A 25,742-nucleotide genomic window follows, 5' to 3' on the forward strand; every position below is an offset into this window, starting at 1 on the left:
CAAAGCATTTTCGACAGTTTGGGCCCTCCTTGTATATGCGCAAACAGTTCTCAAATGTTGTTAGGTCGTCCTCAGTTCCTGCAGAATTTAGTGTGAGTTTTCTTTGTTCACTGATAAGGCACTAATTTACAGTTCCGAGCACGCGCTGTCGCAGAAGCAACGGTCGTCGCGGAGAACTAGTGCGGTAACCTAAAATTAGCATCGGCACCGCCATTTCGTTCTTTCGCATTTTTTCCAAGACTTCGCTGAACGCTGCTGTGGTACCTGTATTTTTCTTACTTCCCAAGTGTATAGTTTACCAATTTAGGCTTGTGTACGATTCTTCTTTAGTGAAATTTATTGTATATGTCCGAAGAAAAAGAAAAGAAAGAAAAAAGCGGCGTGTGAGATTTCGCAACGTTGCGGTATTTTGTGCTGGCGTCGTCTCTCATTGGCTGCCGCTTCTTGCGCATCTCATGAGCAGCGCTTGTCGGTGACAGCTAACTTGCGTTAAACCAGCATGCACACTTTTTCCCAGCGACCACCCGTCGCCGGACTACGAAAAAAGTCAGCAGAGCCAAGGGAAAAGGGCGACGCAACGAAGGTATCGTCTATTCGTTCCTCCTCACATCGTTCCCGTCGATTTGACGTGCTCCATGACTGCAATTGGTTACGTTGCTGCTTTATTGCGTCAGCTAAGTGGACCGCAGACGTTCCAATTATAGTTAAATTAGCTATATATGGCTAAACGCGGTCTCACAAGATGGCGTCACAAATGATGCCGCTAACGTCTAAATCCTTGGTATTTTGTAAACTATAAAACATATACGCACTGTGAATATCCTTTAAATTATAGTGGGTTTACTAAAAAAAGAAATCACCGATCATTACGATACTCACTAATGAGAAATTTGAGCGTAGCTCTATATGTTTTTTTTTTCATTTCGCAATATATTGGCTGACGCGAACACTGTCCCGTGCGGCACCTTGCAAACGGAGCGAAGTGTGGCGCGACTCCCTCGCTAATAATCTGGAGATCGCGAGAGACAGCGCGTTTCACAGCAGGTGCCGCCGACAAACTTCCCAGACGACGCCCGGTACTCTGGCGCCATCTCGTAGCCATCGTCGCCGCACTAGCCTTTTCTTCTCACCCTATCGTCATACCCTCTTCCTCCTCCGCTTTCCTCCTCGCGTCTTTCATCTCCCGCTGCACTCCGCGCTCGCTCTTCCATCTTTTGCTGTGGTCGTTCGCTCGTTTGCCGACGCTCGCCGCGGGAACCGGCGCCTAAGAACTGCGCTCTAAAAAAATGCATTAGCAGGTTTGCTATTTAGCTGTACTACTCGAAGAGCCTAGGGTTATGTCTGAGGAACCACAACATTCCAAGTGTTCAGTAAAGAATTAGAGTGCTCTGTGCATTACTAATGCAGTATTCCGCTTAAGAGCAGTCAACGTTGCCAGTTAGCTTGCCTCTCAGCGACTACTTCCTGCGACTATCCTCCTTTATGCAGGACAGTTGCATCCATTTTTGTACACGCACTAAAACTGAATATATATATATATATATATATATATATATATATATATATATATATATATATATATATATATATATATATATATATCTTAGTTTTTATTTCTGATACTCTTAAAAAACTATAATAATGAATCTATTTAAGTCCACAGTCAGACGAAGGCCTCTCCCTGAAGCGATCTGCTATTATCCCTGTTCTGCGTTAGCTGACTTCGTGCTGTGCCTGCAAATTTCCTGATGTACCGCCTAATCTACTATCGCCCTCGACCCTTCCCTTGGCACCCCATTCTATTACTAGAGATCAGCTATTGCCTCCACTACGTATTACATCACCTGGTCATCTACAGTTGTTTCTTTATTATCCCAACGCCGCTGAGTAATATACTAGAACACAGTAGCTGAGGCCAACCCCTACCCCTTCCCAGCTTTTCTTTCATAAATTTCTCTCTCTCCTAATCAAATATACAGTTTCAGCTAGCCCACGTTTACTCTGTGATCAATACTACCGTCTTCCTTTCTCCTATCCCGTTAAGCCCCTCCCCTCCCGCCTTCCTTCGTTTCCCTATTTGCTCGCTGCGTGGTCTTTGCTTCATTTGAAGTTTACTTGTAGCACTGCCCCAGAAAGTTAGGACACTTCAAATAATACTCGGCTGGAATTCACAAAATAATATCTGGAACACCCGGGCATTGCGTATAGATAAAGCGCGGAAATCGCTGTGTCAGAGCAGCACAGCCTTCCGAATTGAAGGCAGCTGGTTTGGTGCCATGTGCAGTCGCCACGGAACGGCGCGCGACCCCTCCGTCGGAAACGCGCAGTCGGAACGGTCTCCCACGCCGCGACAAAAAAGAAGACGAACCGGCCGAAGAGGAACAACCCGAAGAGGAATCCGCGCACGAAAAACCAGCGGTGGAACAGCCTCCAGGGGAGCAGCCCGCAGCGGAAGAACCTTCAACGGAAGAAACTTCGGCGGAGCATCCCGAGGGTGAACAAGCCTCTGAGGAGGAGAATAAAGCCGATGAAGAGCGCCCTGTCGTCACGTCGACTCGACGTCCTGCCGCCAAGACCCGGACGAAGTCTCGGACGAACGTCAAGGCGGGTGAGAGGTTTCCTCCGAGCCCCCTCTAAGGACGATGTGCAAAATCCGCAAGTGCGCTTTTTCGCACATCTAGTTCGACCGAAGCAAGAGCTAACAGCAAGTCCGACCTCGTGCTGCAGTCGTAAGCAGTTTAGCGCGTTAACGTGTGGATTGGCGCAGCCATCTCTATTTTAGCAACCCCCGTTCCTATATCACCATCAAAGCTTTCAAAACGTGTCTCTTCGACGCACGTTCTACTAGCGATATCGCGGCGATCTTGCCTGTAAGGCAACAGTTTGGAGAATGAGGGAAGCCTCAACCTTGGGAGCCAACGTCTCGACAAAGGGACTTGTCTTCTTCATAAACCACAACGAAGAAAAGTCCTGACGAAGGCACATCAGCTCTTGTCGACACGTTGGCTTCAGACTAAGGCTGTCCTCGTTCTTTCACTGCTGATCAAGTATACCCATCTTGCTGCAACCAATTTTTTGTTTGGACTGGTTAGGACTAGTTAGATGAGTGCACCTTCCTAACCTGCCTAAGCACATTCGCGTAACGGTTCACACCATCGTGGGCACTCTGTGTACATTTAACTCGTTGACAGTGCTTGGTTCTCGTGTGCCATGAATGTTTTATTCCAGTTCTCGCTCAAGCTGCGCTCGCAGTTATGCTTGACGTTGCGCCACGAGCGTATTAACTATAGCATGAAGATCACGTGTACACGCTGCGTGTGGGCAGTTTGGATTTATCTCATTGATCGCTGGTTCTAGCTAGGATGGACGCCCTGTAAGTTACGAGGCCGATTGCTTACACTGCTACCTTCGCTGAATTGTTTCTGCTGCGGGCACAGTGGCGCCCGATAAGACAAGCATAAATTTATCGCTTCTCTGACATCTGTATGTCTGCCTGCCTGCGCTCTAATCACTATATGGCTTGTCAAAACTGTTAGTTGGGTGAGTAGGCATGGTTGCATACGTAGAAAATAACTCCGAAAGATCTAAGGAATGACAGCTAGACGGGGAATGAACATGTCCCCCTCTCCCTACTCCCATATTCTTCTTATCTCAGGACGTAAAGCAAGAAAAAGAATGAAAGAAAATATTCAGCGCGGTAGTTGAGGCGCCAACTTCGTTCTCGAACATGCAGCTGTCGCTGCTGGAACCGATGTCGCGAATCCTTCGGAGTGTGAGGCTTGCCAAGTATATCACGATTCGAACCAATATATATATATATATATATATATATATATATATATATATATATATATATATATATATATATATATATATATATATATATATATATGTCTGTGTGATCTTTAACTAGAAAGGCTAAGTATAACATGCGAGAGTTACCAGCGTCGTTATCAGTATTCACTTTGTCGGCAAAGAAATGTACGAAAAAGAAAGAAAAAAATGGGACCTAGAAAACCTAGGTAGAAGGCGACAACAAATACCTTTAACCGCAAGTACATTGAAACCCTCAAGTACTCAGCAAGCGCCAATGAGCGAATGTCTCTCTTATTGTTTTCTTTTGTTTCACAAAGAACGCCAGAGGTCGCACACGAAGAACGTTACACGGCGTTATTTGCTCGTTAACCTGCGCTCTTGCAGGGAAAAAGGCGCAACCGACGACGCCACGGACGACGGTGACAAAGACTACGACGCAGGAACCTAGCGTCGGAGTCCGGCGGCTTCCGGAAAGTGAGTGGTGCCCGGTTCAAATCGAGGCCGCGCGTTTAACCGAACTTCCTATAACAAAAATATGACGTGAGTGGACATGGTCTGAGGAGGAGAGCGAAGTATTCGAGCTAAACTATTTTTAGCGAACCCTCCCGGTATTTGGCGCCCGTGGCTGCTGTTGCTGCTGCCATATTACCGAATGGCTCTCTCACACGCAAGACAGCACTCGTTTATAACGAATAAGCTTATATATCTATAGCCCCATCTATGGTACTACTGTGGCTGTACCGCTGGCCTGCTGTATTCTCTGCGGAATCACGCAGTGAAACGACAGTATGTATGCAACAATTAGGTGTGGGCCTTCACGCTCATCATTCTTTTACTAATGCGAAGATTCGTACGCCTTCTTTCTTGAAGTTGTGTTCTTGTCGGGTAAAGCGGACTATCCCTTCGCGGAGGCAGTGTGTAATCTGCCGTCGCCTGAGTGATGGGGGTCTCGGCCACTTGCTGGGCATGCAGACGTGATCGCTGCTTACATATATGCTGCAGAACGCTGTGCAGAAGATGATTGTTTAATATAGCATTTAATTAACCACTTCACGAAAGGTTCGCTTCACATAGACTCCTAAGTGTGGGTGGGATCTGCATACACATTTTTGTGCTGTTCTCAATTATGGCTGAGTGAAATAAAATAATTGACGTACGCCCGATAACCCACGAATGAAGTCCATACAAGGCGTCGCAGAAAGAAATGTTAACAATTGAAGTAATCTCCCAAGTTCGGGGATCGAGGAAAGTGTTGGTCTATACAGGTTCGATCTCCGGACCAAGAGTAACTTTTTTCTTTAATTGTGGCTCCTTCGTTCTAAGAAACCAGCGTGGCTTAATTTCCTATAGTAGCTTCGTGGTACTCACGGGAATGCCATTTTTTTTATTTCAAGAAATTTAATCCACCCTGTGGACTCCCGCAGATGGAACTTGTCGTAGCAGCAGCTCTGGAAGGACAAGAGGACACAGGAACCTAAAGACGACGCCACGGGCTCTTAACGTCCGAGTTTTATTGCTGTGACCGACATATATATATGTCGGTCACATATATATATATATATATATATATATATATATGCACTGAGCAATCAAATAGTTGTTAGTTGAGCACCCGTGGGGTCAGATTTACGTTCTTGAGTGTTCCGTCCTTCCTGCGCTGCTGCCTTACTGTGTCGAACTAGTGGCGTCGCAAGGGTCAGCGGCGCCTGGGGCGGTGACCCGCTGCGGCGGTTCACCAAAAACCGGAGTGTGCAATATTTCTTGTTATTTCGAAAAAGAACGCTCCTAAAAAAAAAAAGGAGAAAACGGAGCGAGCGGTTTTCACTAGATATATGTCCGCGTTAACATTATAAAAAATAAACATGTAAATAAAACACAAGAAATGAAAAAATTTGAGCACGTAGCGGTATTTGTATGCATGCGCATGCACAGCGTATGCACAGCCACGTACGTGCGGCGCACATTGCATACGTAGCCACGTAGGTACACACAAGAATAGAATGTAAGCATTTTAATACGAAAGCGTCAAATGGCTCATTTAGCGAAAAAAGCCGGAGTCTGTCGTCTGTAGCAGCGAAACGGCACTTACACTCCCATTGGCATTGGCTGCGACGCCACGTCACCAGCTGTGCCTCGACGGAGGAGATCAGGGGAAAGGGACCACCTGCTGCTCCATAAGCGCGCCAGGTGTTGGGTGAGACGAGAGGACATACAATCAAACCAAAGGAAATCAACTTTTTTTTTTTTCACATCGAAATGGAGGGAGGCCTGTACAAAAAGTGAAAACTAGTTCACTTGAAAGTTCAGGCCCCCGTTTACATGATAGACAGCCGTGGTGACCAGCGGAAGAAAATGCACTTAGTAATACAATTCAGTCGCATTTATTATAAAAGTGCGATACAAACACAGGTATGAGTAACATTAAGGGATGCAAAAGAGAATATAAAGCATATAACAATGTGAATCGATGTAATTTGATAGAATTATACAAAATATACACAACATAAATACAAGGTGTCCTACAGTTGCATAACAATAAATGCGCGCAAAAATATTTTTTAATTTACACTTTCTGTTGCAATCTCGTTTTCATGCAGATAATTCAGAAGAACATGGAGAGTGTGTCGAAGCATCTGCGTACCATAAGATGTGCGAATGATGTAGATGTAGAAATGATGATGAAGATGAAAGATGTAGATGATGCCACGTCGCCCTCGTTCTCGGCACGAGTGCACCCAACGCCACCTAGAGAAAATTCTTGCTGTTGCGCGCCAGCTGTTGTGTGAGGGGAGAGTTCATCGCCGCGTGGGTGGCATGCGGCGTTGGCACCGCAGACTGCTGCTGCTGCTGCTTGCTGGCTCGGGCAGCGCGTTACTCGCAGGGCAAAACTCGAAGGATCGCTCAGCGCCGCTCGATTGGACTTGAATGCTTTCGCATTCACAGCTCATAAAAAGTGCTCAGGTGGCCTCGAAGAAGAATACACTCTCAGTACAACTTGCGCTATGTTAAAGGAGCTTTCGTAAGAAAAATTACAGCACAAATTTATGCTAATCACTCACTATCCACCCGCCGTGGTTGCTTAGTGGCTATGGTGCTGGGCTGCTAAGCACGAGGTCGCGGGATCGAATCCCGGCCACGGCGGCCGCATTTCGATGGGGGCGAAATGCGAAAACACCCGTGTACTTATTTTAGGCGCACGTTAAAGAACCCCAGGTGGTCCAAATTTCCGGAGTCCCCCACTACGGCGTGCCTCATAATCAGATCGGGGTTTTGGCACGTAAAAACCCATAATTAATTTTTACCTAACTATCCGCTCGCACAGTCGGTGCCATGGTGGGCAAGTATTCCTGCACCAGTTACAATGAGCGCTACGCGGGTGTATCTGCGAAACATGTTGTGTACCTCTCCGGGGCGACGTCTATAATGTATATTTTAACTCCACGTTCTAAAGCACCCAAGGCATTAAGCTTTGCTAAGGGCGCTCTCTTACAAATATTCAAGTTTTTTTTTTTATTTTGCGTAGTCGGCGCATAATCCTAGTACTGTTTCACTCAGCGAAAGAAGGCCGGCTTCTTTTCGTTTTTTTTTTTTTGACGAATAATTATTTTCCATTTCACCCCTCCACACCCGTTTTCACTGCCCAGCTGCGCCCCCATGAGAGCTGCACCCAGAGCGAGCAGCAGGAGATTGGTTGCGGCCGATAAACTGCATTACGTCAATTTGTAGTAAATAAATTACATCTTACTCGTGGTGCCTCATGTAGGGGGTAGTCACAGAATGCAAACTTATGATGCTGGTTTCGCATGGCTCGATTTTTAAAATCCGCTGCATTTTCTTTTTTTAAAAATAATTTTTCAATTCATCAAGTACATTATTCTGAAAACGTTTTCTGCGTAGCTGCACGAGTTCGAGAAGGTGGGGTGGTAAGCAATGCTGCCAATGGGAGTTTCTCTTCATGAGTACTATCGATTGTCAAGTTACGAGAGCATGTATGATCCAACCATGTCTGATTTCAAGTTACATATATTTAATAAAATAAAACTTGAATGGAGTAATCCACATAGCTTAATTACTTGTAGCAAAGTTATATTCAGCTGTTGTTTAAGGAAAAGCAGAGAGGGAATTCTGTTAACGAGATATTTTTTTGTCGGCACTTCTGAAAGACGCCGAAGGTAAAGAAAAAGAGTGCAGCAAATATGATTTTGGAGCTATATATTTCTTCCGTTTATTTATGCTGACCCTAAAAATCTGTGGTTACGTGCAAGCGTAACAAGCTTAATTTCCTTTGAGGCCGAATTGCCAGTTAGGTGATAAAGATACACCATGGAAGTTATCTCTAAAAAAATATAGCGCAAGTTCTGAGAATAAAGTAACATGCAATCCATGCTATCACTAGACTCGAGCAATTCAACAAACAGTGTCACGCTTGGGTACTAGGTGCATATGTAATAAAAACAGGTGAATAGACTCGTACTTCCTTTGCCGCTTCCTCCCTCACGACCGTCTTCACGCGTTCAGGCTTCACTGTGGTCCACCTAGGTGCTGCAGCAAAGTATCGATAAACGCGCACAGGCGCTGCCAGGCAGCCAGGCAAGTGGTGGCACCGTGCGGGTGATTGATATACTACAGCGCCCGCGCCGACGCATGCCGCGCCATCAACATTCCTTCTCTTCCTACAACACAATGCGCGTTGAATCGAATCGACAAATCCGGCTGCCGCGGAAGTTTGTCAGCCTGCCTCGTAGTTAGCGAAAAAGGCGAATCTCATTGGCAGTATTGGTGCTTTTGTGGCTCTCGCAACAGAAGAGTTTTACCTTGATCGAATAGCTGCGAGGTTTCGCCGAACCGTGAGAAAGTGTTGGATTCCAGCACGTGTCTTTTCGGAGGCATGTTTAGGGTTCTGCCCAGGCCAACGTCCATTTCGTGCGACAAGCAATTAACGCACTTAGGTGCGCGCGACGTGTAGTTAATATTACAGCGAAATCGCAGGTCAGATCTTGTAGCGACAGCTTTTCCACACTTTCCACCCGTTCTAATTGGGTCGTACCGCGGTGGGTCGGACGCAGTCGCGCCCTGTCCGATTACTCGACTGCCTACATCCCAGTTGCCGTCATGTGTTGTAAGTGGGAATAATGGAAAATGAAATGGTTAATTTGACCCGGCTTGGACATCGCTATTACGTTATCGAAAGAGTAGGACCCAAACGTACAAAATAGGTTGTTAGCGAGAAAGTGTAAGGCTTCAAACACATTTTGTACTTTATCCCCGGTTCGCCGTCACTTTTTCAGCTTCTAATGAGATCAGAGAAGAAGATGGCTTTATACGGTGACGGTTACCGGGATGACATCGTGCCTTAGTTTCCTTGACTGACTGTGGTATTCTGTAAAAAAATAGAAAATAATATAGTAACACTGAAGAAAAGAAAAAGCCATCATGGGGTCACTGCTGCACGGACCATACTATTCAAACTGCAGTCTTCGAGCGTCCCTTGTTCATCTGCTCGAAGGAAACATTGAATTGACGCCGTCATCATCATTACTGTCGCTCTCAATAATCGCACATTGTTCTTGAGCAATGTATTGAAATACAACAACAACGATAATAATAATAGCAGTCAGCACTGGCATGGTGCTTTAAACATGGATTGAACTGTCGGCGTCGTGTCGACACCGTCAGCAGTGCCGCGCTTCGTTGAACAGTTCGTTGAACTATATGACTCTGTGGCAACCATCGTCATCTTCTTTGTTGCCAGTGTCCCACCCCCTGCTGTGCACTGTGTCATCGCTGGCCGTGGAGGAGCTGCGATACCCGCACCAGTACTGCACGCACATAATCTACACGCACGCCGAGTTTGACTTCGCCAAGAAGAGCTTCGTAGCCCCCATGGCCTGTGAGTGATGTATCGTTCTCTCTATCTGGCGCAATTGGAACGCGCATGCGCGGCAATGAATGAGAAAGTAACGTCACCAATCTCGTCATTGACCGGAAGCAGTCGGTGTCGCCGAAGCCAATGTTTATTTGACTATGACAGTGGAACGACAGTCACCGGAAACCAGTGCTTATCGCAGTATGATAGTTGTCATTGCCGGTGGTTATTTATCGTGACAGTGGAGAGCGGACAAGCGAAGCGCGCACAACATTCACTGAGCCTTTGTCAGGTCGTACCGTCTAAAAGTTCACGCCTCGTACGATCCCAGTACTTAGGTGCATTGAAAAGCATCGATAATTGTCGACTATGTGCCCTCCTCCTACTCGGCGTCGCCATAATTATTGCCACGACCGCCACCGCTACTGTCAGCCTAATTATGTCACATGGCAGGACAAAAGTCTCTTCGGGGATATGAATTTGCCCCGGTTTTCTGTCGACAGCCACTATTCTACACACACAAAATTTTATCCTCTCATCACTCCGACTGATACTTCCACCCTCGATTGCGTCCCATTTACGTTCGCATGCTTCCTCGCACTCTAATGTCTTGCCGCCTACCTGTTATACGCATTACATGGCCTGCCTATGGTTTCGCTTTTCTTGTTAAACGGGGCATCGAACACCTTTCAAGCCGCCGTTTTTCGGTCGTGGGCCCCTTGGCCACTCGCATATCATTTTCTATTCCATTATAAAGTTAGCTTTCCCGCTAGGCAGTTTGTCGAGTTAAAAGTGGCATATTCATTTTTTTTTAATAGGCGCGTGCAAGCACAGTTCGCTTGTCTTAGGACACTGGAAGTGTAGGCGAGGCTCTCAGGATGAATTCCATGCGCGAGGGAGAAGCCCCATCATGTGCATCTAGTACTTCGTCTTCATTGGTGCCATTCCCGATGCCGCCGTAATTTGGGTGAACGTGCATTGCAGAGAAGCCGAATTACAAGTTATGGAACGGGTCTAATCATGTACACTGGCGCGGCAGCATTTACAGCCCTGTCACGCGTAGAAGCATAAGATTCGTTGGCCACAGATGTTGCTCGGGTTAATCCTTCTGCTTTCGATTACTTGAAAATGATAGATTTCGTTTGATTTAAAGGGACGCTGAAGGGAAACACTATATCAGCATAGAATGATAAAATATTATTGGAGAACTCTAATTTCGCTTATTTCGCGGTAATAGGTTGATTATTAGAAATTAAGCGGTCCACGTTTCAGTTTCGAATTTCGCGCCGAAATTCCAGGTCCGTTACAATGAATATGTGACGTCACAGAGACAAAGCATTCTTTTTTTTTTACATTTCGCCCGTTGTGGTTCAGTAAAGGTTCTTGAAACTTGGTATGTTCAGTCTTTGGCTTTATTGGAATACGATGTAATTCATTGTCATCGTTAATCGATGACGTAATGGCGAACTGGTGGTGCGGGAATTTCAATGCAGCGTCGCCACCCGTCCTTCATTTTTTTTTGCGTCTTTTCTGGCTTACCAAGCGTCTTCTCGTGGTAAGAGTGGTTGTCTTTGGTATCGCGGACGAACGCGTCGCTCGTCCTCGCAGCGCTGAGCTTCACGTCGTTCCTGACGAGCAAGTCCAAGTGGGCCAACAACACCGAGGGTCCACGCTATTTGGTCTCCCTGTCGCCGGCGTTCGTGGCGCAGCGCGCGCCAGAGATGTCGGCGGGTCAAAAGTCGGCGCGCGACATGGCGGCCTGGCTGGAGGCCAGGAACCTCGCGGGCCTCGCCCTCGTCGAGCAGATCCTGACGCCCGAAAACACGGAATTCTACGTCAAGTTCAGCTCGGTATGGCTGCGCTTACGGGGCGACCGTTAGTGTGTCGCGCGATCTCGCCGGCCACTACCACGCCCTGGCCTTCGAGATTGCTCACGCTGGTGCAAATCTCGGAGGCCGCAACCTGGCGCAATCTCGGAGGCCATGGTCACGCTATAAAATTTCTGAGAGTCCTAGAGGTAAACCTGGCGCTGCTATCGTTCAATCACCGCTCGTAGGAGTTCTGTGTGGGCGGTACGAGAAGTTATTTCGGTGATGATGCAAACCTGTAGATCTATCGACATTTGTTTGAGATGGATATTGATTATTGGAAATAGAAACGGCGCCTAAGTGGGGTCATAAACTTGTTTCCAATAATTTGTGTTTACAATAACCTTTATCATAAGTGACGCGTACAGATGTGCGAACGCGGCGACCCGTTACGAAGGAAAAGACACCACGTCATCATCATCATCATCATTGCTAACTCACCTCCTCCTCCCCTCCTCCCTCATGTGCGCGCTTTCTTAACTGTGCAACGACATCTGTTTGAGAGCAAAATTTATACTCCATATATCGTCATTTATTCTAGTTCAAGTAGAACTTGCGAGGGTTGATCGTGCAATTAAATAACCATACGGCGTATGCCGTACTTACTTTACAAGGTCCGCCTTCGTGCAAGTACCGCACGGCCACTTCAACGTGACAAAGCCTGAAAAAGAAAAAGAAGCTTCACTAAGCGTCGATTTCATATCGCGTGCTTGTCAATTTCCGCAAGCCGCTAATAGATACAACTATAGTCGTCGTGTCAACGATGGCATTATCGTCACCACCGTATTCCACACTCGGCACCGAACACGAGAGCTTCTTTCTCGCGTCTGCCCCTGACCCTAAACCTCCCTAGAGAGAAATATGTAACTTTTTTTTTTTGCTGGGGAATCTTACCGCTGTTTCACCGCAAAGCGCGTGCTTGCGTAGGTACCAGGGAGAACGGTGCGCTGTGCTTCGTCGGCCGGTTAAGATTTCGTCCAAACGGGATCATAGCAATCGATACGTAGTCTGTAACGTCCAGGCGTCAGTTATTTCGTCGCCTGTGGTTGGCCTGTGTCACTGGAGTGTGCACGTAACGCAAGGTTTTCCCGCTTCGCAGTGCTATAGGCGTGCGTCTTCGGCGTTCGACCAGTGACGCAGTCGTCGCCGACAAGAAGCGTTCGTGCTGCATTAGGCACGCTCTGCGCACGCGCCACCTATAGGCACGAACAAGACCTTCAGTATGACCTACAAACGAATACTTAACGCTAAAAAATGAACTCGCAGTAACAACTTGTTGTTATCAATTGGTGTGTGGTATAGCTAAAGCGGCATCTGCCCTCCCGGTGGGTGAACGGGAAACGCACCCGCTAACTCGGCGATCAGACAGTTTGTAGAACATTTTTATTTGACTACAGCATAAGAATGAACAAAAGTGTGCAAACTACTTTTTATGCTGTGATGGCGCTCTAAAGAAACAACGAAATCGATTTTACCATCGCATTTAGTTTTTTTCCGACTGCCTGATTATTTTCGGAGCTTTTCACGGCATTGTGCGTCTCCTAAGAAAGAAAGAAAGAAAGAAAGAAAGAAAGAAAGAAAGAAAGAAAGAAAGAAAGAAAGGATCATTTGGTGACTGAATGTGTTCTTAGTCCGCCATCAGTGGTTGCCGTTATTTCACAGGTTATTTTTTCGTACATAGAAGTCTGAGTATAGGTCGAGCCTTCAGGGAATATACTCATAAGTCTGCCGCACCCATTAGAAGATCTGAGAAAAAAAAAACGAAAAGAAGAAAGAGTGTAACTAGAGTAAATATAGTAATAAATCAAATTTGTTGCGTGTGTCAGCCGCACATTATAGCAGAACGTGTTTTCCCCCCTTTGTATATGTTATTAGTGAACTCAGATTTTGGCAGATGTATTGTTTTGACAAACTTTGTTAGCGCTTGCATTTGAGGGTTGTGACGGTCATGCGCAGAAAGCTATGAGTTAATTGTCTGAATTTCGAGCTGTATCCGCCGAGCAGACGTGTTTTCAGGATCAGGGAGTTATAAGGACCGGCCGAGGTACGTTGCTTTGCAGTGGCTTTGGCGTTGCGCTGCCTAAGCGTGAGGTCGCGTGATCAAATCCGTGCCGCGGCAGCCACATTTAGATGGGGGCGAAATGGAAAAACACCCCTGCATCGTGCATTCTGCGCACGTTAGGGAAACGCAGGTGGTCAAAATTAATGCGGACGTCGTGCCTCGTAATCGGATCGCGGTTTTGACACATGAAACCCCAGAATTTAAACTGAATTTATTTACGAGGCGCTACATTCTGCGCACGCGTAACTCGTTTTTCTAGGTCAGGCGTGTGGTATACCTTGTTCATTTACTTGCAGACATTAGTGTTGGATTGCTCCGATGCTTGGAGAACGCTTCACCGATCAGAGCTTTGAGGTATAGGTCAGGGCAACATTTGGGCCAAATATCATTTCCTTTGCTGTCTTTTGCCACAACAGGTGTTCAAGGAAGTCCAGCAAGGTAGTCTCGAGTTTGTTCTCGGGTTTTCCTCGGCGCACTTGAACGAGCTGCAGCCAAAACTCAAGATTCTTTCATCGTGAGTACAACAGTTCTGACTTTCTTTTTCTCACCTTTTTCCTTTTGATATTCATTCTTGGCTGACTTTTTCTGACTTTAATACAGCACTCTGCATACTTACGCTCCTCCATTTATTTGTCGCTTCCACCAGTACAAGCGTCATTGGGTTCTCGTCTGACTGCCTCATTAGACCACTGCCTCAAAGTGCAACCCAAGATAGCTCACACCAAACCTATGCGTTATTCGCCATTGTTCCTTGCCATTTATCATTGGAATAAACTACCTGCAGAAATCGTTTCCGAAAGTAATTACGACGCATTCGTGAACAAACTGAAGTGCTTACTCTGTGCTGGTCCTTAATAGATTATTATCAGAACTGTATTCTTTTTTACATTGTCTTTAGCATTGTGGTCCACCTGTGTACGTGTTCTCAAACACTTCTTTCATCCAGATATGTTCCCTGTTTTCCTGAGCGCATGTTTGTTTATGCTTTTCTGATTTTTCACTGTGTTATGCAATATGGTCACTTATTGGGCTTTTTTTTTTAACCCCCCTATGTAATGCCCGTAAAGGGCCCTTAGGATATGTGAATAAAAAAAAAAAAGACATGCTCCACGTCGTTACGGCTTAGTAGTTCTGATGCGCTTGTTTGCGTATTTCACTTCGTACAACGAAATTCACAAAAGGTGACACAGACACAAGACGGGACACTGGTCGTCTTCGTGTGTGCCCCTCGTTGTGTCTGTTTTACTTCTTGTGCCTGGTTACTTGCAATAGCAAGTTGTATGTAGTGTTTGTACTGGTTTGTGTAATCTTGCCTGAAGCCTCTGGTGTGTCATATGTGTAGCCACGCAAAAGGAAAAAAAGAAATACTGAAAAAGACGCAAAGGTATAGTCGTAGAAATATCGGATGCAGCAACTGTCGTTCGTCTAGTGCTTGCTAGATGGCTCCACAACACCGCGCCGCTGCAAACACAGAGGCTTCTGTAAAGTGCGTAGTGTCTGAACTTTTCTGGCACAATTTTTTCAACGTGCGCCCGTGGTTATTATGAGCAAGAGCAAGCGCGCCAGCGGCACCGTATACAAAAAAAAAAAAAAAAAACTGAAATTGCTCTCGCAAGTCTTTCAGTTCGCACTTTTATTTGAAGAGCCTTTAGTTCGTTTTGATTAGCTCGTAAGACTTTGCAAGACAAGTAGACGTTCTACTCCAATGGAAAACGAAAAAAAAATTACCATAATAATGCATTAACCGTGGCCTCCAAGAGGACTGCACGTAGGTAATCTCGGAGGTCACGGTGCAGGTGGAGGAAGTTTCGCGCAAGGGAGAGTTGCCATAGAGCTGGCCATTAAATTAAGGCTACGGGATGCTGCACGCACGCGCGCACTGGTTCTCGTCAGATATTAAAGCTAGGCTTCTTTGGGATGTGTTTGGGAGTGAGGTTAGGGAGGTCGCTCGGGAACGCCGCCTGCGAAATCAACGCTGAATCGTTATTCCATCTTATGGCGCAGGCAAGTCCACTACATGATCTTGGAGACGCACGTCAAGCAGTTCCCCGATAACTGCGTCGCCCTGTTCCCCACCGCTTTCAACGCGTCCCGCAACCCCAAGGTCCTCCAGCTAAAGAACAACCTGTTTCCGGTACGTTTTAACGCGATAGCGTTAAGGAGCTCGTGTCGCAGAAAAGCCGGTGTCGTCGGCGTCGGTGTCGGCGTCGGCGTCCGCGGCGTTGGCCGTGAGCGATAAATCACGGCAGGCACTTCATAAATAAAAAGCAACTTCCGAGATGGGCTGGGTGGGAATCGAACCAGGGTCTCCGGAGTGTGAGACGGAGACGTTACCACTGAGCCACGAGTTTTTTTTTTTCTTTATTTCCACTGAGCCACGAGTTCGATGCTTCAAAGCGGTACAAAAGCGCCTCTAGTGAACGCGGTGTTGCCTTAGAAACGAGCTGTTTCTAAGGCTCAGGTGTGCGTCGCTTGCTCAGGCGCACATTTCGTTGTCGCGCCGAACGCTGCGTTGCTCGACGCTCACCGCGTCCGATGCGGGGCGCGTAGTCGCTGCGCCGTAGCCCATTGTCTTACACCCCTTGGCGGGTCGACGGGAACGCTGTCGCGTTCCACTCTTGAAGGCGAAGCTTAAGCGTCCTCCAATTTTTGTCCTCGTAACCCAGATTTCCGTCGCACTCTTCACGGTAGTTCGCTTTGCGGCACTCTAGTGGTCTCGTATCACCGCTGGCGACGTCAAGTTGCAATTTATTATGGACGACACAGCCGCGAAACTAACTGCATCTGAATATGAAAAGATTGAAAATATGTCAAATTACTTCTGCGGAAGCCCGAAAGGTGGAAGAAGGTAAATGAAAGAAAAATGAGTAATTTACCCCACTGTAGCACGAAGCTACAAAGAAAACGCATGCGGGTTACTCAGCAGGAAATATTCGCAGTTGAAGAAAAAAAAAAAACAGTCCTGGCCCGGTGATCGAACCCCGGACCAACGCCTTCTAGGGCGGTCGCTGCACCCTCCGAGTCAACAGGGAAAAAGTTAGGGTTTTCTGAAAGAACAGATATTCACACAGGCACTCGTACAACCGTGGTATGTATCAATACAGGTGCATACAATGACTTCAATGCGCGTTACAATACTATATGCATTACATCCCGCTCGATATAATCATAGCAAAAGGAAGAAAGTACACTAAATGGTCTTTGGTGCTTTTCTGTACTGCCGAACTTCAAGAACACCATTACAGTGCACATGCAAACACAATATTTGTCAACCTCAGATCCATAGATGAGACCCGAGGCGTACGCGAGCGCAGAGTCATTATTGAGACAAACAGAAGCGTTATTAACGTCAATCTGAACGCAGCATATCTTTTCCTCGATGTATGGTAAAAAAAAAATTCGTCTTTTTTACGAGCCAGAACCGCGATATGATTATGAGCCACGCCTTAGTGAGGGACTCCGAATTAATTTTGACCTCCTGGGGGTCCTTCAACGTGAACCCAATGGATGGTGCGCGGATGTCCTTGCATTTCGCCCCCATCGATCGAAATGCGGCCGCCATCACCGGGATTTGATCCTGCGACCTCGGGCTTAGCAACGCAACGCCTAAGTCGCTACGTCACCACGGCGTATAATACACGGTTAAGTACCGCGTGAACTAGCGACGAAAAAACTTAGCTTCACCAAGTTTAAAAAGCTGTTGCTTTAGATGACCCCTTTTAGTTCACGTGTTGTTCGTTCAGGCCAGGGTACATCGCTTTGATTGCTAAGATCGCTCTACAGTCTTGTAGCAGTCATGTTTGAGAAATTTCTAATGAATATGAAGAACCGGATGCACATCTCTGTCTCTCTCTCTCTCTCTCTCTCTCTATATATATATATATATATATATATATATATATATATATATATATATATATATATATATATATATATATATATATATATATGTTTGTGTGTGTGTGTGTGTGTGTGTGTGTGTGTGTGTGTGTGTGTGTGTGTGTGTGTGTGTGTGTGTGTGTGTGTGTATTTGCTGAGCAAATAGTGCTCGGCGTGTGACCTTGTATCATTGGTTTTGGGACGGAAATAGGAAATGTCGGAATATTTTTATTCGGCGGTTACGATATCAACGTTAAACCAAGAAGCAACGAAATTTTAGTCTGCGCTTATCCTAGCATCTGAATTAAACATACAAAAACACATTATCTCTGCGCGAACGCCAACCTGAGCGACTTGAATCTCCTCACCTTTTTGTGAATTTCCGATGCAGGTGTAGTGAGTGATGTAGTGATGTGTAGTGAGCGATGTATTTTCTGAGTGAAAGATACTGTAACCGTGGTCACACTCGTCATATCTGAAACAGAACAGCGCGGTTTTGACGGGGACAAGCAGGGAGAAACGACATGGACGAGAGCTCGTCCGTGTATTTTCTCCCTGCTTGTCCCGTCAGAACTGCGCTGGTCTGTTTCAAATATGGCTTACCAACTCGCTCAAACGTCCGTTTTAACACTCGTCACTGGCGCGACTACCTGTCTGCGCACTAGTGCAGTTCTTGGAAGTGCTCCGGCCTGAGTGACCGTTTACAGACTTCCTTCGCAACCCCCCTCCCCCCCCCCGCGCGCTGTGTTCATTCTCTTCCTATTTTTCTCTCTTTATTTCACTTTCCCTTACACATAATGTAGGGTAGCAAACCGGACGTTCATCTGGTTGACTTTCCTGCCTTTCCTACCGTTGCTTTCGCTCTCTCTCTCTCTCTCTCTCTCCGATTCGAGTAATGAGAAAGAAAACAGGGGATGTTGTCCTCGTATACTATCGACGACAAAAACACGTAGGTTCGAATGAGTCGGTGACAGCGGTGCTTATTATTATTATTATTATTATTATTATTATTATTATTATTATTATTATTATTATTATTATTATTATTATTATTATTATTATTATTGCTCTGCGTCCTTAATCGCGTTCACGGAAACGTGGCTTACGGACAATGTTCCCGACGACAGCATTTTTGTTACCGAGGCGACGTTTAACATATTTCGCTGCGACAGGTCAAATCGGAGAGGTGGTGGTGTTCTGTTGGCAATAAAAAAAGAATTATCATGTGTACCCATCATAATTTCTACGTTTCTTGAATGTGTATGGGTGTTGTTAAACGGTAGCAGTACTGACATACTTATTGGTGTTTTTTATCGCCCCCCTGATATGGCCAGTACTTTTGTTGAAGAGTTCTATCGCATTTTGAGTGAAGTGTGTAACCGATTTCCAAAATGTGTGTTACTAATATTTGGGGATTTTAATTATCCACGCATCAATTGGGCAACTCTATCTGTCACGGAGAGTGAAAGAGAATCGAATGCATTTCTTCAGTCATGTCTAGATTTTTCATTATCCCAACTTATCATGCAACCCACACGGCGCACTGCCACATGCTCCAGTATTCTTGACCTAATCCTTACTAATATCCCTGACATTTGCGCCAACATTGGTCACATATATGGGCTCTCCGATCATGACGTCATTACTGGGGACATTGTTTGTCGGCATAACAGTAGGAAGATCATTGAAAAAAAAAATTAAATGCTATAGCAGAGCTAACTTTGATGGAATGAATGCACAATTATCTCTTTTTGCCGACCAGTTTCTTAATGACTTCTTGTCCCGTACAGTTGAAGAAAACTGGGTGGCGTTCAAAAATATGTTTACTGACGTCGTTAACAAATATATACCGTCCATAACAATTAGGAGTAGGAGTTCTACGCCATGGTTCAACAAGCAACTTCGGCGTCTAAACAACAAAAAAAAAAGCGATTGTGCAGGCAAGCCCAGAAATCCAGTCTTGCACCATCGTGGCTTAAATACAAACAGTGCGACAAAGAATACCAAGAGTTACTTAAATCCAGTCGCCGTCACTTTTTCAACCACGACCTGTCATCTATGCTGACTAACAATCCTCGTAAATTTTGGCAAGTAATAAATCCAAGCAATCACCCCGATGTTTTGCTTACCGATCCCACAGGCGCCACTGTTCCCGAGTCAAAGTGTGCACAAATATTAAACAATGCATTCTCGTCTGTGTTCACCCGCGAGGACGTCACTTCATGCCCAAACATAGGTACACTTTCCGATATCATCATGCCGCAGATAAATATTACCGAGTCCGGTATCATATCACTAGTTAATAATCGTAAGGTATCATCTGCATCTGACCACGTTGGGTTCAACAACAAGTTGCTCAAAAGTACATCGCAAAGCATTTCGGGAATCTTGTGCGCTCTTTTTTCACAGTCATTATCATCCGGCCAAATTCCTAATGACTGGCGTACAGCCAAGGTCATACCAATTTTTAAATCTGGCGATCGCTCATCACCGCTTAACTACCGGCCTATTTCGTTAACTAGCACCGTTTGCAAACTACTCGAACATATACATTCTCAAATCATAAAACACTTAGAAGAACATAACATAATCTTCAAATACCAGCACTGCTTTCGCAAGGGATATTCATGCGATGGGCAACTTGCAGGGTTTAATAATGACTTGCTTTCATGTATTGACGCTGGCAACCAAGTCGACGCGATATTCTTAGATTTTTCCAAAGCTTTTGACCGCGTTCCTCACCACAGGCTACTACTGAAACTTAAACATTTTAACATTGACGCACAAGTCATTGCATGGATAAAAGATCTCTTGTCTTTTCGAACTCAATTCACAAATATTAATCATTGCAACTCCCCTTTTATTCCTGTCACGTCCGGCGTTCCACAAGGGAGCGTGCTTGGCCCTTTGCTTTTTCTAATTTACATTAATGACTTGCCTAACTGCATGTCGTCCAGAGTAAGACTGTTCGCCGATGATTGCGTAATTTACCGTACCATTTCTACTGACACTGACCATCAAGCTTTGCAGTCAGACCTCAACGCAATAAACAGATGGTGTTCAGACTGGCAAATGACCCTAAATCATACTAAAACTAAGCGCATGTCATTTACGCACTCCTCTTCCCGTATTCCAACTTCATACTTTATAGGTAACAATGTTGTCGAACTTACTACCACGTACAAATACTTAGGAATCAACTTGCAATCGGATCTAACATGGCATCATCACATCAACGTTACTCTTGCATCTGCTAACCGTACTTTCGGAATCATGAAACACAGACTAAAGCAAGCGCCTTCACACCTAAAGAAACTCGCGTACACCACGTTAATCAGGCCTAAAATTGAATATGCATGTGCCATCTGGGACCCGAGCCAAGAGTACATTATACGTAACATTGAAACCCTGCAAAGCCGTGCTGCTCGCTTCATTTTTTCAGATTTTTCTCCGTACTCCAGTGTTACCTCTTTAAAAATTCGTGCCGAACTGCCTCCGCTATCACTACGACGGAAACACGCCCGCGCCTATCTCTCTTTCACAAACTTTATCATCATGATCGTTTGCGCGACGACTTCTTTCAGTCACCCCCTGTCATTTTTCCTCGTCGTGATCACCCCTGCAAAGTCAAACGCCCAGCTTGCCACTCGGCCCATTACGCACAATCATTCATCCCCAAAACCATAGCTGACTGGAATAACCTACCATCTGATATTGCCACTGAAGTTAACACCGATCAATTTCATCAAATGCTGTGGAATCATATCAGAATTTGACGTCTCTACGCGTCCTTGGTGTTAGCTATTTCTTTTTCAGGGCTAATTTAATACCTTTGTATCTTGTTTGACATCGTATTGCAGTTTTTTCTCTTTTTGTGTTATCCTTGAACCCCCGGTGTTTCAATTTTCACACTTCATTCTTATCTTTATTCGAACTTTAATCCACTTCCAATATTGGTGTATGCGTATTTTGTGGTGTTCTTACTATGTTTGCTGAATTGTTTATTCTTACTATTTTTTTCGCATATTCTTATTAGTGTGTTTCGTGTGCCCCCCCTATGTAATACCCTCTCCAAGAGGGCCTTTAGGGTATTTGAATAAATAAATAAATAAATTATTATTATTATTTTGCAGAGGTCCGCATTGCAGTACGTGGAGACGCTAAACGCGCCAGGTCCGGGTAACCGCGCCAAGGCGTGCATTTCGGTGCTCATGGGCGTGCTTATGTACATTGTACCGAAGGGTCTAATCCACGCGCCATCCCAGGACTGCATCGACTTCTCCTGGTGCACCTACTCCGACGTAAGCACGATCATTCGATCAAGCATGGCCTCCGAAATCGGGGCAGTGTCTCGTTATTCCGGAGGTCATGGTGTGAAGTAGAAGAGTTTTCGTATGGACACCTTGAAGAGAAAAGTGGCAATTTTCATCTCCACGTTCCTTTTTCGCCACGTTTAAAAGCAGAAAACTATTGGACATTCGAGTCCATATTCTAAACCCAGATTATGTTTTCTTTCGAACATTCGTATCCGATTCATTTGGAAAAGTTCACTGTTTGGAATACAACTAGAACTTACATTCCTACGGTCGCGACTGTGGGGCTTGGTCGCAGGTATGTCAGTCCAAGTCCAAGTTCAAGTACTACGAGTGGGCGGAAGCCGTGACTCAGTCCGAACAGTCCCGGATGTACATGTTCGACGACGAGACCACGATCGTCAACAAGGTATGTCGCTTTCGCTCGAGCCTATCGACTTTTCTCGCTATGGCTACGTTATGGCTCGCTATGGCTACGTACGGCTACGCAACCCGGAAGTAGCGGCGTCGAGTCAGAAATCGGGCTCTGAGACAGCTCAACTCGACAGCGCATACATGAACTCGTACCTGACGGGTCGAGATTATTGCGACAGACTGCGTCTAAGCCAGAGATAGGACAGCACGTGTCTGGTTAATGGTTCTGGCTACGAACCACGGACCCGATCCGTCCGCATTACTACGTGCCCTTCAAGTGGATCGGGTTGGGTCAACCTATCCCGTGTCAGTCGGGTTGGTTCAGCTCGACTCGACGCTCGCCAGATCTACCGGTGACATGCGGGTGGAAGTTTGCTTTCGGGTTTGTCTTTCACGTGTTTTCGTCACTTACTGTTGCTGCGCGAAAAAACCCCCGTTAAATATTACACATACGAACTCGCCCAAACTAGGACTCTACAAAGGGCGCCTTTTCGTCATAAAGCTAAGCGGATTTGCAAGGACTTAGGGTTTAAAAAAAATTAACGAGAATGAAGACATACGTCTTCTGGTCGAGGCGCGTCATATGAACGATTTCAATCTGCCTTCGATCATCATCCACGAAGAAAAATTGTCACGTTTGAACCGCGATCTTTCGAGACCTAACACGCGTGTCCGTGTTTGGATGGGTTGACACTGCTTTTGCTGGAGCAAACGTAGATAGATATTCTCTAGCTTTCTTTCTTTTTTAGCCGCACTGCGATCCTTCAGATGATAGCCGGCGTTTGCGTTGCGCTTTCGGGGCTTTATTTTGTGCTTCTCTTTTTTTACGCTTGCTTTTTAAAATCACAGCTCTTTTTCGTGTCGGTTGCTATGTAATGTACGTATATTAACGACGCCTCTATACACAACACAACCTGTCGATTCAAGCGTCCGTGGTTCGCGCGCGGCGCTCTCTGCAATGCTTGTCAGGTAATGAAGACGAAGCACGCAAGTCCCAAGGCCTGCGTGTCCCTGTACCGGACGGACCTGGATGACTTTTCTGGCACGTGCAACAACGGCTCGCCGTTCCTCCGGGTGGCCGCCGTTCGCCGGGCGATCCTGTCCTGATGCGTCGGCCGGGCTGCCGGACTTTTGCTTAGCCCGCAGTCCGCACACACAGCGAGCGAGAGCGAGAGAGACACACACACACGCGCACGATGGCTTACCGTCGTTCATTCTTGTCTTCGAAGAAGATCTCGGGCGACGATGTGTACAAGAGGCACCGCAAAAAGACGGCCTCCACCGCCGCCTTCTCAACCCTCATTCATCTGCACGAACGTCAAAAGACTCCACGTCCCTTGAAGAGAGGGCGCGCACCGCGCGATTACGTCATTGGTGCAGTACAATGCGTATTTACGAAAGAAAAACGGCGAAGTTTCGAAACCTCTTTTTGCCTTGAGACTACCCTTTCCGAAAACTGCAGGCAACGCGTTGTGCTCTTTCCCTGCTATAGCCTAAAGCAGCACAAGCTAACCTTAACCAATTAACAGTATCAATTATTTTCGTTCGTCTATCAAGCCTGAAGGGCCAGAACTTGGGACGAGGCAGTCCAACCGTACAGCGTTTACGTGAAGTCCTTTTGGGCGTATTTCAGAATGATCGATGTGACTTATCGTTTCTCATTTTGAGGACAAGGTCTTAGCTGAATCCACACAGGGCTGTCGTATCTGGGATCTCATCATATTGTAACCACTTGCAGAGAAAATTGGTTGGTTAGGTGACTTGTATATGTAATATGAACATAAATCTGCTATAATATGACGCCTCTTTATGCTGGAGAAATGTAGCAATAGTTAGAAACTAAGAATATAATACAAATTTATATAATTAGCCGTACACGGGGTGGGATGTCAGTGCCTGTGTCGTCGTCGTCCTCTGACGTGCCGCCTTACAGCGCTATCTCACTTAACTAGTAAATTAAGTAAAGTAAGTAAGTAAGTAAGTAAGTAAGTAAGTAAGTAAGTAAGTAAGTAAGTAAGTAAGTAAGTAAGTAAGTAAGTAAGTAAGTAAGTAAGTAAGTTCCCAGTGCCTTTTAACGCAGGGCAGGCGTTTTAGGCGCCACAGGAAAAACTGCACAGCTCTCCCCTAGATGGGGCTAAGTACCGGCGTTCGGGGCGTGCAATTGACATGCCTGCTCATTGCAAAGGGCTTAGCTGCGTTACATCATCATTATCGGGACTGCAAAGAGCTGAGTCGGAGGGGTAGGCAAAACCCCTCGAACTTCGTAAAGTAACACCACGCTTTGAAGAATGCCGCCTCCTCGCGCAGTATGGCCGACGCCGTGTCGCTATTGGCTTAATAGCATCACGTGGGCCCTCGCGCCTTGCTTCAGTGCCATTTTCGCTCGAGAAGCGTCTACGGAGTGACGAGGAGCGCATGTTGGCGCCGTTGCTACGCTCGAGCAGCGTAGGTGGCGCCACAGTCGAGGAGGAAGCGTGAACGAGAGAAACGAGGAGGAGTGAAGGCGGAGAAGGAGAGCGTCGCTACTTATGAAATTTAAGGGGTTTTAGAGGTAGGGAGATCGAAGATCCGGCAGCCGGACGAGTGCGTCGCCTGAGCCTTGGGCGTGTGTATTGAAGTAGCCGTGAACACTCGGGGCTAACAGAATTCTATGCTTCGCGGTAGCGTGAGAGAGCAAGAAAACCGTGGCAAGGGGCTCACTACACAGTGTGAAATGCCGAAACAAGAAAAGGTCAATTGTCGATACTAAAGAAGACAAGGTCGACGTAATTGCGCGTGAAATACGATAGGAATAAGATACGAAAAAGTGAATGATGAACATGAAAAATACATACAGAATTGAGAGCGGTAGTTAACCTTTAATAACCGCATCATTTGAACCACTATGCACAGCCGCCGTCAGACATAGTACGAACACTGAAGAGACATTTCTACCAGCTTAACTTGTACAAACACTTTATTTAAGGAACAAAGATTAAGTGATTCGGAAAGAATACGCATTAAGATGCGGAACTGAAGGCAACAAATCCAGAAATCACTAGCACCCGCCGCAGTGGAATCGAAAAGGTGGTTTAGCGTGTTCTGGCTAAGTATCAAGGCGACTGTACGTCGACCTTGTCTTCTTTAGGGTCGACACTTGGTTGACCGTTTCTTTTCTTATAAACCGTAAAAACAGGCAGCCGGTCGCTGCGATAACGGCGGTGCAACGGCGTCCTACAGCCAACAAAGCAGGGTGCAGAGAATGGAAAATGAAGCGAATTCTTACAAAAATACGAATCCACAGGCCGTATTATATCACGATGCATTAAAGAAAATATATTTTGATCCTTCAGGGCTCACTCGGTCGTATCTGCGTCACTGCTTTCACTGGCACAGGCCAAAAAGGCACAGCTAATGACAGAAGAAACAAAAAATTACGAATAAAATCCAAAAAACCACATTTTGTTATGTACAGCATGTTGTGCAACCACAACATGCTGTCATATGGCTAGGCACCAGCCGGCCCAAACATAATACCATTCTGA

At 46.0% G+C, this 25,742-nt stretch overlaps 1 protein-coding gene across 1 annotated transcript in view; it reads left to right on the forward strand.

Annotated features, from left to right (window-relative positions):
* LOC142588268 (uncharacterized) overlaps positions 1-23,644 on the forward strand; it is a 40,238-nt gene extending 16,594 nt beyond the window's left edge. The window contains exons 8-16 of the mRNA XM_075699842.1: positions 518-583; positions 4,201-4,290; positions 9,569-9,706; positions 11,291-11,532; positions 14,029-14,126; positions 15,617-15,746; positions 21,625-21,792; positions 22,103-22,213; positions 23,188-23,644. Coding sequence (XP_075555957.1) covers positions 518-583; positions 4,201-4,290; positions 9,569-9,706; positions 11,291-11,532; positions 14,029-14,126; positions 15,617-15,746; positions 21,625-21,792; positions 22,103-22,213; positions 23,188-23,325 — 1,181 coding nt within the window. The 3' untranslated portion in view covers positions 23,326-23,644. The remainder of the gene's footprint in view (positions 1-517; positions 584-4,200; positions 4,291-9,568; positions 9,707-11,290; positions 11,533-14,028; positions 14,127-15,616; positions 15,747-21,624; positions 21,793-22,102; positions 22,214-23,187) is intronic.
* Positions 23,645-25,742: the final 2,098 nt, after the last annotated feature.

Source organism: Dermacentor variabilis, chromosome 7 (assembly GCF_050947875.1).
Source record: "Dermacentor variabilis isolate Ectoservices chromosome 7, ASM5094787v1, whole genome shotgun sequence".
NCBI lineage: Eukaryota > Metazoa > Arthropoda > Arachnida > Ixodida > Ixodidae > Dermacentor > Dermacentor variabilis.